Source organism: Elephas maximus, chromosome 13 (genome assembly GCF_024166365.1).
Source record: "Elephas maximus indicus isolate mEleMax1 chromosome 13, mEleMax1 primary haplotype, whole genome shotgun sequence".
NCBI lineage: Eukaryota > Metazoa > Chordata > Mammalia > Proboscidea > Elephantidae > Elephas > Elephas maximus.
This window is the reverse complement of record NC_064831.1, coordinates 16,756,384-16,773,785: the sequence shown is the minus strand read 5'-3', so window position 1 is coordinate 16,773,785 and position 17,402 is coordinate 16,756,384. Positions and strand designations below refer to the sequence as shown.

The 17,402-nt window shown below is 35.5% G+C and overlaps 1 protein-coding gene across 3 annotated transcripts in view; it reads right to left on the bottom strand.

Moving 5' to 3' along the window:
- Positions 1-17,402, bottom strand: part of FSTL5 (follistatin like 5) — an 873,776-nt gene that overhangs the window by 266,578 nt on the left and 589,796 nt on the right. For all 3 annotated transcript variants that reach the window (XM_049906161.1, XM_049906162.1, XM_049906163.1), the window contains exon 7: positions 7,231-7,351. In XM_049906161.1, coding sequence (XP_049762118.1) covers positions 7,231-7,351 — 121 coding nt within the window. The remainder of the gene's footprint in view (positions 1-7,230; positions 7,352-17,402) is intronic.

Here is a 17,402-nt window from a genome sequence, read left to right as displayed (position 1 = left end):
TGAGAAGCTCCTAGGGCAGGGGAAGATTGATGATAAGGACTTTTCCCTAGAGCCGACAGAGAAAGAAATCCTTGCTCTGTAGCTGGCGTACTGAATTCGGACTCCTAGCCTCCTAAATTGTGAGAGAATAAATTTCTGTTTGCCAAAACTGTCCACTTGTGGTATTTTTATTACAGCAGCACTAGATAACTATGAGTGCTCTTGAGTTGATTCTGACTCATGATGACCACATGTGACAGAGTAGAACTGCCCCCAAAGGGTTTCTTGGCTGTAATCCTTTCAGGAGAAGGTCGCTACGTCTTTCTCCTTTGAATTCACTGGGTAGGTTAGAATCACCAGCCTTTCAGTCAGCAGTCAAGCACTCAGCTGTTGTGCCTGGTGGCACAAGGGTGCCTATAAGGGTGCATTCAGGAGCTTGTTAAAATTATGGGTAAAAAAAAACAACAAAATTATGGGTAAAATGGTTTAATTCCTCTGTGGGTTGCACTTCATGTGGAATCATACAGAACACACCTCAGAATTTTCCCACTATGTGAATAGGACGCCGTGTTTATTTTCCACTGACTCGGTCCCTCGTTTACTGAGGACTGTTTCTGGGATCATTAATCCCTAACATGTTGGACTGCCTTTAGTATGGCTGATAAAACTTCCCATGCTAGATCATATCTTTAAGAAGAAGGGCTCTTTTTGAGTAGGAAGCAGTCAGGGGACGTCCACCACAGCCCAGGTGGGTATGGAGCAAGAAATCAACATCGTCTGCTTCAGGAGACAGCAGACCTATCTGAAACATGGCTATTCTCACATCCTAAAGGACAGGCATCTCTTAGATTGCTATAAGCCTGAACTTCCAAGTCAAAATTAAGAGAATAAAAAGCTGAGAATATGAGAAAGGGACATTTATTTCCATACGTCATTTTTTTCTATGACACAAAATTGCTAGAACAGCGGTTTCTGAATATTTATGTCCACTGGAATAACCAAGAGGTGCATTTAAACACAGATTATTGAACTCCTCACCCACAGTTTCTGAGTCAGTAGGTGTGTCCAGAGGTTTACTTTTCTAAATTGTTGATAATGCTCGTATAGCAGACACAGTATGAGAATCACAGAGCTGGAATAATCCTCATAATTTCTCTCTATTCCTTTATTTACACACAATGGGAGAGGGAGAGGGAAGGCCTGGGCCACTTTATTCTCTCTTCCCGGATCTTCCTGCTTACATAAAGGTTTATTCTCATTTGTATTTTGTCCATACAGAAGTTTTGTCAGGAAAGGCTCCGTGGATGAAGAAATTCAATTTTACAATGCCAAGGATAAGAAGCCCATCATTGCCCAGGACTAAAGTCACTTCCTCTAAATAGTTTCATCAGAAATGAGGGTCATGCTTTAATCTCCGTATTTCTGTCTTTCTTTTAGATGTTTCCAAACTTTGAAAGAGAAAAATAGGCGTGTTTGATATACAGGCAGAATAAATCAATAATTGTATGCAGAAATTTCTGACAGGAGTAGGAAAACAAAAAGAAAAACACGACATCCACTAAGCATTATGTGTGAAATCTTAAATAGTATGAAAAAATGAAGCAACAGCTTACATACGGTTCTATTGTGAATATGGACAAGCTTTCTGCCTAGAGGGTAGTGTAAACACTGAATGACTTTAAACGTTTCAAACATTTTGTATCATAAGCTCAAGATCTAAAGACAATTTGCTTTATGAAAAAATGAAAAAAACATGAAATGAATTCCGCTGGTAAAGTCAACCTGCTTTGATTTATACATGTTTCTTCTGACAAGGACTCAGAGGCACGCTCATGTTTCAATAATCTATTTTTGCATTGTCTGAAAACAAACAAGGGCTATTGATGGACTTTTATTTGACTTGCACCCTGAGATATTTAAATAGACTTTGCACTTGAAAAGTATTCTTCTACAAATCCCTACAACTTGTGGTATTTTCAGAGCTTTTTATGGTAATTAGTAATAAATTTTATTTTTATCACTAATTGACAAACTGTTAAGATAAATATTTTAAACTCCATGCAAAATTCTTATTTTCTAAAAGATCTTTTAGTGTTTCCTGAAAAGTTGTTGGAAAATGAGTTAAACTTGTTTTGAAGGTTTATTGGGACCGTAAAAAGACAGTACAGCAGTTCAGTTGTAGGAATGCTGTTTTAAAACTAATCTTACCATTTCTAGATATTTTATTATAAAGTGCCATGGTCCTACACTTGTTTTGCAAAATATTTTGACATACTAGACATTTTTTGACAAAGACAGTTAGTTACTCCCCCTATATGTATTTTCCCTTTCCTTCTAATTAATTGAACCGCTGTACTGCTATGGGTAGAACTACAGCAAAATAAAAGAAACATAATTTGCAATTTATTTGCATGTAGGGCTTGTCAGAGGATGTTATTATTGGTGTTGCCAACATTTTTCCTTCCTCCTGTTCTCTTTTTCCTTCCTAAAATATGTCCATGATGACTGGAATTGCATCAGCCATTTTGAAATCTTAGATGATATTGACAAATGAAAGCCACATGCTCACCAGGACGGAGGAAGTGTAGGATATTGATGACAGTATGAAATTGCTACCCTTGAACAGCCTCATCTGGGTTTCTTTTATGTGCAAGAAAAAAAAAAAAAAACCTATTTTCTATGAATCCTTGTTATTCTGAGTCTCTGTTACTAGCCAGTGAGGTGAATCCCTTACCTATGATACAGTACACCTATAATACATTTTCTACCCTGCTTTTGAAATCCTCAAATAATTTAAACACTAAAAATAATTTCTGAAATGGATTTATTGTCTTCCCTTGCAGATAAAAATGCAGTAGAACAATTTTTTGATCAATGGTCAATTTTGATGACTCAATCTTACTCTGTATCTCATTTCTCCTTTTTGGTAAGGCCAGAACTGGTAACTTAGATTTAGAAGAACATCTGGACTGAGCAAACACCAAGCGAACCTTAAAAAAAAAAAAAAAAAAAAAAACTTAGGGGTCCATAAATTCCTTTGTATAGACTTGACCAAATGAAAAACAGTTCTTATAAACAAAAATTATCAAAAGCCTTGAGAAATGCTTTGAGTGAAATTATTGCAAAGCTTTCCCTCTTGTCCTCTGTTCTAGCAATACTTGACCTAACTGGAATCTCCAGGCAATTTTTCACTGCATATCGCATTTCTCATGGCCTCACTTTGCTCCTCACCTAGGACTTACTGGTACTTCATTATAATCACTCCCTTGCAAACTTGCTCAACTTTGCCACCTCTGTCTCTGTCCCACTTACTCATCTAACAAACCAGAACTCTGGTCAAATTCAGATCTCTTCATTTCTGTGAAACTGCAACTTCACAATCATCACTACTGAAAAAGAAAGAAAGGAAAAAAAAACTAATAGGCTGACTATTACTCATTTCTCTTTAAATTGAAAATCAGCTCAATATTGCCCAAAGCCCTGTGCAATATCCCAACTATATTTTTGCTATTTCCATTACCCTCTGGCCCTGCAAAATGATTATTTTACGTCCCCTTGCCTCAAACCACTTAAAAACCACTTAAGCTCCCACAAATTTCTCACTTTCAAGGGTTGTCATTCCTCATTTCACTGAAAAAATCCAAGCAATGCAAACAGGGTTACCTCTTGTTCCAACCCCCGGCATCTGTCCTCAAACCATCTGTCTTCCTTTCTTTTAGGACAGATGAATTCTGCATCTTCCAAAGACCAAATCCTCCATCTGTTGCTATATCACATCAGATTTTTAAGGATTTGGCTCCTATATTGATCCCCTTTTTATCTGAGATGATCTCTTTTCTTCTTTACCCAGTAAAGCATAAAATATTGCTGTCAGATTTTCAGCTTTTTAAAATTCCTTCCCTTGACCCCACATTACTCTCCACAGTATTCTATTCAACTTTCAGCCTACGTTCTCCTCGATAGTCTCCCTGTATTCTTTATTTCTTCTCTCTTATTCTCTTTTGTGGCATCTTGGCAGCCCAGTGGTGAAGAGGTTAAGCTGGTAACAAAAAGGTCAACAGTTCAAATCTACCAACTGATCCCTGGAAACATTATGGGGCAGCTCTAGTCTATTCTATATGGTCACTATGAGTCAGAATCAACTTCAAGGCAACAGGTTTGTCCTGTCTTGTACTGACTTCAGTCATAGTTTTATCCCCAATATTGGACAAAAGCTAGTCTTGTCCTAATCGTCGACAACATTCAAGGATTCCATTTCAGTGCTCAAATCACATTCCTCCTCTGGTTTGCCCTCTCTTTTCTCCAAATCTGCATCCCTTCATGAAAACCTTTAAAAAAGTTTAGATACTGGAGAGGGTGTTAGAAAGAGACTGGCTTTACACCCTTTAAAATATTGGTTCAGGGATCTGTGTTCCTAAAAACGGGGAAAGCATTAGCGCTGTGCACAGGCAGGCATTGCTAACGTGGAAATTCCCTTCATTAATGCATACTGTGAAGTCTGGTGTGTGTGTGAAGCGGGGGGCATATTCCTGAGGCTTTATTATTTTTTTATTCCCACACTCCATCTTCTGAAAAACCTGAGATCACAGAGTGTAAGGAGTCCTTTCACAGAGGGGACAATAATGAGGAGAAGCTGCATTTTCCTGACGCTGCCCAAGGCGCATCCTGTAACACAAAAACCTACATTTGGCTTAACGTTTTCTTCCTGGGTATCCCAGCTGGAATTGTGGTAAATGCGTGAGTTATGCAAGAAACCTGGATTAGACAGGGTAGAGGAGTAGAGAGTGAGTAGAGGAAACTCCTGAAGAACAGCTATTTAGAATGATTCTTACACTTTATCATGCATCATGATTACCTAGGAAGCTTGTCAAAATGCAGATTTCAAATCCAACTTCCAGAAAGTATGAGTGACTACCAGTGTTTAGTATTTTTGATTATTTTTTCATGGGATTCTGACCCAGGAAGAACAAAAACAATACACTACCCTAAAAATCACCAAGAGCACTATGAGTACAGTTGGTACTTAGACTAGAAGTATCAGTAATCAGGACTAAGAGATAGAAGAAAGAACTAATTCATCTTACTTAAGTCACTAAGATTATATAAAAGAAGAATGAAATAAATAATAATTCTAAAGGTAAAGTTGAGAAAAATACACCGGGTAAAAGTTAGCAAGCATACATACCAAAAAAAAAAAGGTAACAAATAGAGCTACCTGCCTTAAGTTTCCAATGAGAATGTAGCACATCGCCAATCCAAACACCAACTTTCTCCACATCCTGTTAGTGTGTGTTTTTGAGAAGCGTTTAAAAACTTTAAGCTAGCCAAACACTAAAATGGAGAATTCCTCTCCCTAAAAAAAAAGCTATCAACAACAAAAGGAACTGTAGCGCATTAGGCTTAGCCTTGTCACATACGCCAGCAGTCAGTAAAGAATCGCTGCGGAAGATGGGGTGAGAACCAGTCTTGGAACAATCCTTTCCCCACGGACGCAGCGGAGAGATAGAAAATACCACCGACAGACTTGTCCAATCCTCCCAAATCATTGCGTCGGCAGGTACAATTGCTCTGTCTGAAAGTCCAGCTTCAAACACCTTAGGACACAGGGAACAGCAAGCATCAACTCCACATCTCATCTGCCTTCTTCACTGGTTTTCTCGGAAGTTAGGTTCAAAACCTTGACCCAGGTCGGGATGACAACTGGGTTTGCTCCAGTGCTGAAGGTCTAGTAGATCTGCTTCTGTGGAGGGCCCACACACAGAATTCCCCTGTCTTTTCTAAATTTTCTCAGTTGGTTTTCAGGACATACAATCCCCATCACAGGATATTCGTTCTGAGCCTTCTTTTCTCCTCCTCCATGTGTTAACCTCAGCCCCAAGGCTCAGGCCTGTGACTTCATATCCATTTGTATTCATTTCCAAGGTTATGCATTTCTATCTAGCTGCTGCATCCATGGGGAAATGATTGTTCCAAGACTAGTCCTCACCCCATCTTTTGCAGAGATTCTTTACTGACTGTTGGCATATGTGACCAAGCTAAGACTAATGCCCTACAGTTCCTTTTGTTGTTGGTTGTTTTTTTTCCTATGATTTTTTAATCTCACTCAATCTCCAAACTTGCAGTTAATGACACCATTTTACCCTCAACTTCTTCTTTGCAAATCTTACACTCATTTTTTTAAAAATCTTTCTCTCACACTCACATATTATTCATCAGTGGTATCATCAGATCTACTTTTAAAATATATTCCAAATATGACCACTTCTTTATACCTCCATCATCAATATCATAGTTTAAACTGCCATTATGTCTCACCTAAGTAACTATACAGCCTTTTAACATAGCACAGTGCTTCAACTCATTAAAAACAAAACAAAACAAAACAAAGCATCAGGGTGCACCACTCCATAAACAAAACTCTTTGATGGACTTGCATTACACTTAGACTGAGAATCCAAATATTTCCCTAGGCCCACAATGCTCCAAATGATCTGACCCCATGCTACCTCTCCAAAGTAATTTTCTGCCAGTTTCTTCTCAATTCATGCCAACCACACTATCCAACTTGCATTTCCCACTTAAAGTCAGTAAAGTCCTGCCTTCTTTTATAAATCATAAAGTATATTAATATATATCAGTATAAATTACAGAAATGAATCAGTGTTTACTAACAGATCATATCTGCAATCCTATATCAATTCAAGCACATAAATGAAATCTGAAATAAACCAGGAATAAAGCAATGCTCTGATGTAGGGATTATATCAGGTTACCTGGCCATGTCCACAGCCATTAAATTTATAATCAAGAGTATAATATTTGCTGTACATAAATAACAAGTTTCTGTGTCATTAATAAATAACTAAACAGCTGATTCAATTAAAAATTATAAGATGGTTGATTTTTCAGTTTCCAAAAATTATATGTTACTTAAGTGTTGATATTCTTAAGCTGAACGAGGAATTTAAATTTCTTATGCTTGAATTTTCCAATTAAAAACAGTTACTCTGTAATAATTCATGATGAAAAAGTAGCACTAATTTATAGTATATATTCATTTGGGCACTTTTTTTTTTAATTGAAAAGCTTTCATATAAACATTAAGATCCAAAAGGCAAAAAATTGAAAGCTTGACTGAACTAAAAAAAAAAGGAAGCCTTGCTTTCGTAGTCAACTGTGATGTTCTTTGAACATCTGGTGAAGCAAAAAAAACCAAAAAGTATATATATACCTCAACACCACACTTCTTACCATTCACTTGGAAGATGTGAGTCTGATAGACGTATTCATAGCCCTCGGCGTAGCAGGTATAATTGCCCATGTGAGTTGTGGTAACCTTAGTTATATACAGGGAACCATCGTCTCCAAAGTCCTACAGAAAAAAGCAAAATAAAATAAAATGAAACAAGATGTTTGTACTTAAAATGTATTGTCAAAATACACTTTTAAGGTGCATTTTGGAGTCAAGTAAATCAACTAAAATATTGTATTAAAATTATCAAAATGATAATTGTTAGGCCCATAAAGTGGAGGACCTATAATTACCATTTTCTCAAGACATATTTTGTTTAAAAATTGTACTCTCAGTCATGAACATTGCTTTTAGATATTTATTATAGGTGCATGAATTTATATACAATGTCCAAATATTTATTTTATTTTTTAATTACATGTTTAAGATTAATAAAGCTATAACATACATTATCTGATTTGTAGCTGAAGTGAACAAAACAGCTCTTAATCATCTTCTTCACACTTGTAATTATTAATTTTTAGGACAAAGTAGAACTGCTCCATAGGGTTTCCAAAGAGCAGCTGGCAGATTTGAACTGCTGATCTTTTGGTTAATATCCATAGCTCTTAATCACTGAGCCACCAGGGCTCCTTAATAATACATATACACAGATAAAATCACTAAAGCAATGTGTTCTTAGAGAAAAATTTACACCCATATCAACAGAATTTTTTTAAGTCCAGAAATAAACAATACATTAGAATAAAATAGCCATACCATTTTAAACTACTGGGGACAAACATACAACTGTTTTGGAGGGCTAAAAAAAACATCGATCTAAGACTAAGCTGCAAAAATATTTTCAAAGAACTAAAGAAATTTATGGCTAAAAAATTAAAGAAAAGTATGAAAATAATGTCTTGCCAAATAGAAAATATCAATATAAAGGGATAGAAATTATATATAAAAACCACTAAATAGAAATTATTGAATTCAAAGTACAAATAATTGAAATGAAAAATTAACTAGAGGGGCTCAACAACATTTTGAAGCAGCAGAGAAAGAATGAGGTAACTTGAGGACAGGTCAATTGAGATTTTCCAGTCTTAGGAGCAGAAAGAAAAAAAAAGAAAAATATGAACAGAGACTCAGAGATTTGTGGCCCCTTTTAAATGTGCCAATATATCCATAAACATGCTTCAGAAGAGTAAGAGAGAGAGAGAAAAGGAGAGAGAGTATTTGAAAAAAAATGGTCAAAAATGTAACAAATTTGATGACAAACATTAATCTGGCCATATATAATCAACAAGCTCCAAGTGGGATAAACACAAAAGAGTTCCACATCTAGATTCATCATAGTGAAATTGTCAAAAGCTAAATCCCAAGAGAGAATCTTGAAATTAGCAAGGGAAAACTCATTACATGCAAAGTATTGCCAATAAGAACTATAAAATTCTAAGAAGAAAACAAGGTATAAATCTTCATAACCTTGGATTAGGCAAAGGTTTCTTAGATATGACGCCAACATACAAGAAACCAAAGAAAAATAGATAAATCGGGTTTCATCAAACTTAAAAGAAAAACATAAAACTTTGTACCTCAAAAAAAATTCCCAAGAAGTAAAAAGACAGCCCACAAAATAGGAGAAAATATTTGCAAATCACATGTTATATTCAGAACATATAAACAACTATTATAATTCAACATTAAAAAGATGGATAAAAAATTAAATGGATAAAATATCTGAATACTCATTTTTCAAAAGATGATTTGTAAATGTCCAATAATCACATAAAAAGATGTTCAGTATTATTAGTCAATAGGTAAATGCAAATCAAAATCATAATGTGATACTACTTCACGCCCACTAGGATGGTTAAAATAAAAAAAGACAGATGATATTAAGGGTTGACAAGTAAGCAGACAAACTGGAAACCTCAGATATTTCTGGTGGGAATTCAAAACAGTGTATCTGCTTTAGAAACAGTTTAGCAGTTGTTAAAAATTTCAACAGAGAGTAACCATTGTATGCTGTGGAGTAGATTGTGACCAACAGTGAACACATACAACAGAGTAGAACTGCCCCATAAGGTTTTCTAGGCTGAAATCTTTATGGAAATAGATCATCATGCCTTTTCTCAACAGGGCCAATAGCGGGTTAGAACCACCAACCTTTCAGTTAGTACTGAATGGTTAGTGTTTAACCATTGTACCACGAGGGCTCCTTAGAGTTACCATGTGATCCAGCAATGCCACTCCTAGGTATATACCCAAGATAATTCAAAACGTATGTCTACACACAAACTGTACATAGCAGAATTACCCATGATAGCTCAAAGGAGAAAACAACCCAAATGTCTATCAACTGATGAATGATAAATACAATGTGGCATATCTATACAATGGAATATTATTCAACAACAAAAATAAATGAATTACTGACATATACTACAACACAAATCACCTTTAAAAACATTATGCTAAATGAAAGAAGCCAGACACAAAAGACCATATATTGTTTTAGTTCATTAATATGAAACGTTCAGAAGGGCCAAATCCATAGAAACAGAAAATAGATTAGTGGTTGCCAGGGGCTTGGCGGATTGTGGAAGGGGGAAGTGACTGCTAATAGGTACAAGGTCCTTTCTGGAGTGATGAAAACATTCTAAATTAGACATTCAGGGTTTTGCACAATTTGGGGATTAGAAAACACCACTAAATGGTATACTTTAAATGGTATACTTTAAAGTGGTTAATTTTATGGGATATGGGTTATATGTCAACGTACACCCACTGCCATCAAGTTGATTCTGACTTATAGCGACCCCGTAGGGTTTCTAAGGCTGTAAATCTCTAAGGAAGCAGACTGCAACATCTTTCTCCTGCAGAGCCTCTAGTGGTTTCAAACCACAGACATTTCAGTGAGCAGTCAAGAATTTTAACCACTATGCCACCAGGGTTCCTTACATGTCAATATAGTTGTTATTAAAAATCAATTCTATATGAAATATTTCAATATAAAAATTAAATATGCCATAAAAAACTATATATTATTTTGGGTAATGGAATCTTTGTTAATTATGATAAAATTCAGATATCAAAAAAGAGTGATTGATATGTTTATATACAGAAACACTTCTGCATTTTGAAAAACCATCAGCATTAAGATAGATAACAAACTTCAATCTAAGCAAAAAACAAAAATGAAATACAATTCATAGCAGTTATTGTAGGCCAGACACTGCTCTAAGCATTTCATAAATATTAACACATTCCATCTTATATCAAATCTCTGAGTCAAATTCTATTAAAATCCTCTTCTTTTATAGCAACAGATAAAAAAAAAAAAAAAAGAAATCCTCTTGTTTTATAGCAAGAGATAGTAAGAGTAAATTCCTTAGTTCACTTGGATGAACTACCAACCAGCAGAGGTAGGACATGAAACCAGGTAGGCTGACTCCAGAATCTGTGCTTTACGCCCTGACACTGCGCTGCTTCCCTGACCCATCAGAGGTTCAGCCAGCAATCAGGGCAGGAAAGGGAACAAAGAAGATAGTTGAGATAAAATGCCAAACACAAAAAAGTCAAATACACTGTTTTTTTTTTTTAGGTCCTTAGAAAATGGGCTGCAAACGTAGTGAGAGGGTATATGGAAAAGTAAGAAGGAAAGATGGATAGATGCCTGGACATTTAAATCAAAAGACAAAGGCTTTTTAAAATATGTCATTGAAATCTCTTTCTCAGCAGCAGAAAATACAGGTGGACATGAGGACACTGTTGCACTGCACACATGTAAAGACGGGATTTGCAAATGGCGATCTCATTTACTACAACTGGTATTAAGGTTTTATTTGTAATGTATCGGCTAACTGTTAGGATTTGCCCTCTGGTAATTGTTTATTGCCTCTTCCCATTTTAAAATTTTGAGTTTAGTACTTTTCATGTTGATTCCAATAATATTTTGATTATTTTGTGGCACATCTTTTAATTTTGTGCAGAATATTTTTGTTGCGGAGATTAGTTTCATCCCTTATATCACTTTGAAGATTAGAAAGCTTCTTTTTATTGATTTAATATGAATATTTCCCAATGCTTTCTTCTCATGTCCTTATTGTTGAAACATATGAATTCGACTATTTAATTTCTCGTTTAAAAAAAAAGTGATGAAGGTAGGCTCTATCTTTATTGCTTGTTCTATAATGTAACTAATGGCTTCAACATCATTTGGTCAAGTTATCCCTCCCCCTCCAGTTGTGATTCTTCATCCTTGTATCTTTTAAAACACGATAGTATGCAGCTACTTTCCAATATTTACAGTGCAGATTTTATAAGGTACCCCTGTGTGCTTCTGACTTTACCTATACATGCCATGTGCATCGCTATTAAAAATAGCTTCCCACTAACTGATACTCACTACAGATTGATTGCAATCAAGAAAATTACTATGGGGCCATTGAACCTGGGCCTGAAATGATGAAAACATTCTTGCAAAGAAATAAGCTCAACTGAAAGAAAGAGAGGGAGGGAGAGAGAACAAGAAAACGAAGAGGAAGGAGAAGGACAAGGAGGGAGGAATAAAAATACTGTATACTCTGCTCATCATATTCTTTAGCTTCAGAATAATATTGCCTTAATAATTATGAGACAAAATGTAAGTTTCTCACCACCACTTTATAAGACAGGCTAACCATACCACATTTTCACAGCTCCCAAAGGAGGCTTCCACGGTGTACAGGGAAAGCCTCTTGACTGAACATAGGGGAGAATCTGTAGCTTGAACCCCAGCAAGGAAGTAGCTGTGTGATACAAATGCCAGGATGAAACTTCCGGCTTCACCACAGGCTACCAATGAAAACACGGCCCATGGGACAGAAGACTGAAATGCCAAAGAAGAGGACCAAAGCTGTGCCTCAGGTTAACATGAAAGCAGAGAGGGGACAAAGGGCAGAGTGTACTGGGGGAAATCCAAGCCCTCCATAGAAATCAACTGAGAAAGGTTAGTGCTAAAATGATTTTGAGAAAGAATATAAGCAAAAGGTAAGTACTGATGAACTAAAATATAATAGTTTTAGATCTCCGGTGTTGCATAAGGCAGACAAGCACGCCAGCCATGCAGGAAACAGAGTAAAGCCAGAACAAATCATGGGGACGAAATCCGAGTAAAAATGAATCCCTTCATTGGATGGGAGTAATTGGAAATATGAGTAACAATCCAAAGTATAGCTGATATTTATATTTATGTTTGTATTCATATATGCCAAAATGTATATAGCCCTCCTTTAAAGGATATTTTCAATTAGTCCATTATAAATCTCCATAAAACCTGCAATAAAAAAACATTCTGATGTGTCATTCTATACAGTTACCTAGAAGGCACGGCCTCTCTCTCTTCACTATAATCAAGATTCCTTTACCAATGATATGAAAATTATACAAAAATATACCTTTTATATGAGAAGGTTTAATTAAAGTGGCTTATTACTACCTGTGTTATTCAATAACATGAACGCTCTCTAGAGTTAGAATACTCTCCTTTCTAAATTAGTATCTGTGTTGTTGTTAGCTGCCCTTGAGTTGGTGTTGACTCATGGTGACATTATGTACAGCAGAATAAAACATTGCCCAGTCCTGTGTCATCTTCATATACAACTGCCAGCATGTTGAAGTCTATTGTTGCAGTTATTGTGCTAATCCATCTCACACGGAGACTCCCATGCCCTTGTTGGACCTCTAGTTTAACATACATTATGCGCTCCTCTAGTGATTGATCCCTCCTGACAATGTGTCTAAGCAAGTGAGTCAGACAACATTCTGTTTTGATCTCTAGAACTTTCATAGGCTAATTTTTGGTAGTAGATTGCGCGATCTTTTTTCCTAGTCTGTGTTAGTATGGAAGCGCCACTGACACCTGTCCACCATGGATAACCCTACTGGAGTTTCAGAAAGCTTCCAGCACCATAACAGCATGCAAGCCACCACAGTACAACAAAGTGATAGGCTGTGGAGCACAGGTGTTACTTCCTCTAGTAGATAGATGATTGACAGAGAGTATAGATAGATAATATAAAGAGATAAGATAGATAGTATACATGATATAGATAGATAGATAGATGATAGATAGATGGTAGACAGATAGATAGATGGACAGATAGATGATAGCTTGACAGACAGATAGACAGCTAGATAATCGGTAGATAGATATAAACAGACTGTTGCCATCGAGTCACTTCTGACCATTGGTGACCCCATATGTGTCAGAGTATAACTGTGCTCCATAAGATTTTCAATGGCTGATATTTTGGAAGTAGATTACGAGTTCTTTCTTCTGACCTGGGTCTGGATGGACTTGAACTTCCAACCTTTAGTTAGCAGCCAAGCACGTTAACTGTGTGTACCACCCAGGGATATACATACATTAAGTGAAAAACAAAACAAAACACTTTCTCCAATTTTTCCCGAGAAAAAGCAAAACTTCCCAGCCTAAATTTCCTTCCATGTACAATTTTATACACACATTTTCAGGCAGTTTTTCTGAATAAGCAAGCCTTACCTAATATTCCCTACTTCTCTGAATAAACCAATAATCTTTCAGTATGCTTAAATCCAATATTTATTGAACACTTAATTGTATTTGGCACTCTGGTAAATAATTCACATGAATTATTGAATTTCATTCTTTAAACAACCTTTAAAAACACATTATTATTATTAAGACCCATTTTATAGATAAAAACCTGAAATATAACTTGGTTAAGGTTACCAACCAAGGTGATGTAGCTCAAATTTGCATCCAAACAGACTGCAGAATTGAGCCGCTCTTGTTTGTATGTGTATTCTCAGTGCACCTTCCTTTTTCCAGATTCTCTGTCAATTTTATCCAGGTCTCAAAATTACCTATAGAGTTTGTTTTTGTTTGTTTTGTTTGATTCTTTTTTATTTAATGAACATATATGAAAACTACTCTCTATTTCCATCTTGATTCAGCATTTCTGGTCTTTTAGTTTTTTTCAGCATTCTCTAATATTAAGTAGATTAAACCAAATACTCGATTGTGATGCTAAAGTTTAGAGCTATGGTCTTATATGTATACATAAGGGACAAAATTTTGCACTTATCCTGAACTGCCATTACACCTTTTAATCTTGCTGTCAATATACACTACATAAATATTTTGTCAGTGATTAAATCTTTATGAACCTCAACACCATTAGACAGTTTCCTCAAGACACGGATGTCTGGGAATAGTTGATAGAAAAAAAGTTATTTTGTCAAGTTGATTGATTTTATCCTTTTTCAAGGCAGGGCAAAGGGTGACTCTGGAAAAAAGACATCTATAGCTAATTTCTAAAATTTCAAATTATTTATGGTTTGAAAACCATTAATTAATTATAATCAATTATGTAAGAATGATAATCAAAATATTTAATAACCTATAGCTGACAAGCACCGATCAATCAGAATGTACAAGGCAGTAAACATTAGACCAAAAGACAACAGCAGAATTCCAGGCCTGTGTTTAACTGCACTTATTTGCTTCAGTCTGACAGATAAATCTTACCAATTAGGAAATGGTGAATTTTAAATTTAAGCCCACTTTCCTATTTCATATTTTGTTACACCTCATAGCTCTAAACTGCATAGCACCAGCTATTTTCAATGTAGAATATTTTGCTTCATTATACACTGACATTATTTCCTTTGTACTTCTGATTATGCTGGTATGTTTTTACTTTGCAATATCATAAAAACTGTTTTCCTAGCTTTTATGTGTATAGAATATATTTTCATAAAATAGAAATAAATGTAATTTAAGCAAGCAGCTACATTCTGAAATTGACTGAAATAATATTATCTTATGCTTTATGTGGTTTTCTGAAACTACGAAAGTTTTTCAATAGCCTGTTTACTTAGGTATATAATCTACCATCAATAACTAACACCATGAAATGTAAATTTAAATAATAGAGGCTCAGTTTTGTAAATACATTATTTTTAAAACTCCATTTTCCTAAAGTAAACAATTTCGTAAGTCAATTTAAAGAGGCACAATAGATAAAGGATGTAAACTAATATGCATTTAAATGATTGTTTCAAATAAATAAGCAAACAAAAAGTCAAGCAACTGAGCTGTTTGGTAGGAAAACCAAAAACAAAATGTTGAGAGTCTAATATTCCTTCATGTTTCATGTAAAATAATTAGATAATCATATTTTATTTCACTTAAAATAATTCTGCAATAGCAGTTTAATAGCTTTAAATTAATTGATATATTCTCCTCTTGCCTAAACCTCTCAGAATTCTCTGTTGTTGGGGTCAGAATAATCACAGAAAAAGGGAAAACTTATGAAAAATTCTACAAGTGCTGAATGAGTGGTGAGTTTCAGCAGGTTTTGTAATTGTAGGCTGGAATGTTAAGCAGTTCATACAAAGGGAAAAGAACTTAGAAACATGGAAATTCCCAAAGTCATTCTTGAAAAGGTTTTGAGAGAGTAAAAGAAGTAGCAAGTGTTCTTCTGGTCATGCTACAAAGCAGGACAACAAAAACTGACTGTAGTTGTCATAAGTAAGTAATTAAGCAGCGTGTACACCCAATGGGGTGGGCTACAGACAGCCTAGCAGAGGGGAGGAGGTTACTCGACTTGTGGTGGGGGGGAAGATGGGTGAATTAGATTTGGCACAACAAGGAAAGATAACATTGATAATAATAAAATAAAAAGAATAATATTAGTGAATATAACATACAATGCAAGTGTGCAAGGTCTTCATGCAGAAAATGATAAAATTATTGAAATATATTAAGCAATTATTGATTAAGTGGAAAAGCATAGATCTGAGGGCTCGGTATTTAAAAGACACCAATTTTTACTAAATTGATCCAAAATCTCAATGCAATTTCAATAAAAACATTAACAAATCTTTGTGAAATTCAGCAAGATAATTTAAGGCTTATATGAACAGCCAAGAGAGACCTGAAATAGAAAAAGCAAGGAAAGATGACTTTACAGTATATCAAAACTTATGTATAAAGCTATATTGATTAAGATAAAGTAGCACTGGTTCCAATATTATGGGCTCTCTTTCAAGATTAGATAGATGATAGATAGATAGATAGATGATAGATAGACAGATGATAGATGATAGATAGATAGATAGATAGATTATAGACAGATAGATAGATGATAGACAGACAGATAGATGATAGACAGATGATAGACAGACAGATAGATGATAGATAGATGATAGATAGATGATAGATAGATGATAGATAGATAGATGATAGATAGATAGATGATAGATAGAGATAGATAGATAGATAGATAGATAGATAGATAGATGATAGATAGATAGATAGATAGATAGATAGATAGATAGATAGATAGATAGATAGATAGATAGATAGATAGATAGATAGATAGATAGATAGATAGATGATAGACAGATAGATAGGCAGACAGATAGATATAGAATGAAAGTAAGGAAAGGAAGAAGGAGGAGAGAGGAAGAAAGGAAAGAAAGAAGGAAGGAGGGAGGGAAGAAGGAAAGAAGGAATGAATGAATGTCAAAATTCTCCCCCTTTCCCTTTCTACTCTGAGTTCCTCATGTCCATTTGTCCAGTTTTTTTATCCCTTCCTGTCTTCAGGTCTTTGCTTTTGGGCAGGTGTTACCCATTTGGTCTCGTATACTTGATTGAACTAAGAAGCACATTCCGCACATGTGTTATTATTTGTTTTACAGGCCAGTCTAATTTTTGGCTGACAGGCGGATTCGGGAGTGGCTTCAGTTCTGAGTTAGCAGGGTGTCCAGGAATTTCTCCAGTTTCGGCCAGACCAGTAATCCTGATCTGTTTGTGTGTGTGTGAATTTGAATTTTATTCTACTTTTTTTCTCCCACTCTGTCTAGGGCCCTGCATTATGATCTCTGTCTGAGTGGTCTCTGGTGGTAACCAAGCACTATCTAGTTCATCTGGGCTCAAGCTGGTGGAGGCTATGGTTCACACAACCTTTTAGTCCTTTGGGCTAATACCTTCCTTGTATCTTCGTTTTTCTTCATTCTCCTTTGCTCTGAATGGGATTAGAGCAATAGATGCATCTCAGATGGTCGTTCACAAGCTTCTAAGACCCTAGATGCCACTCACCAAAGTAGGATGTAGAACATTTTCTTTATGAACTATGTTATGCCAATTGACATA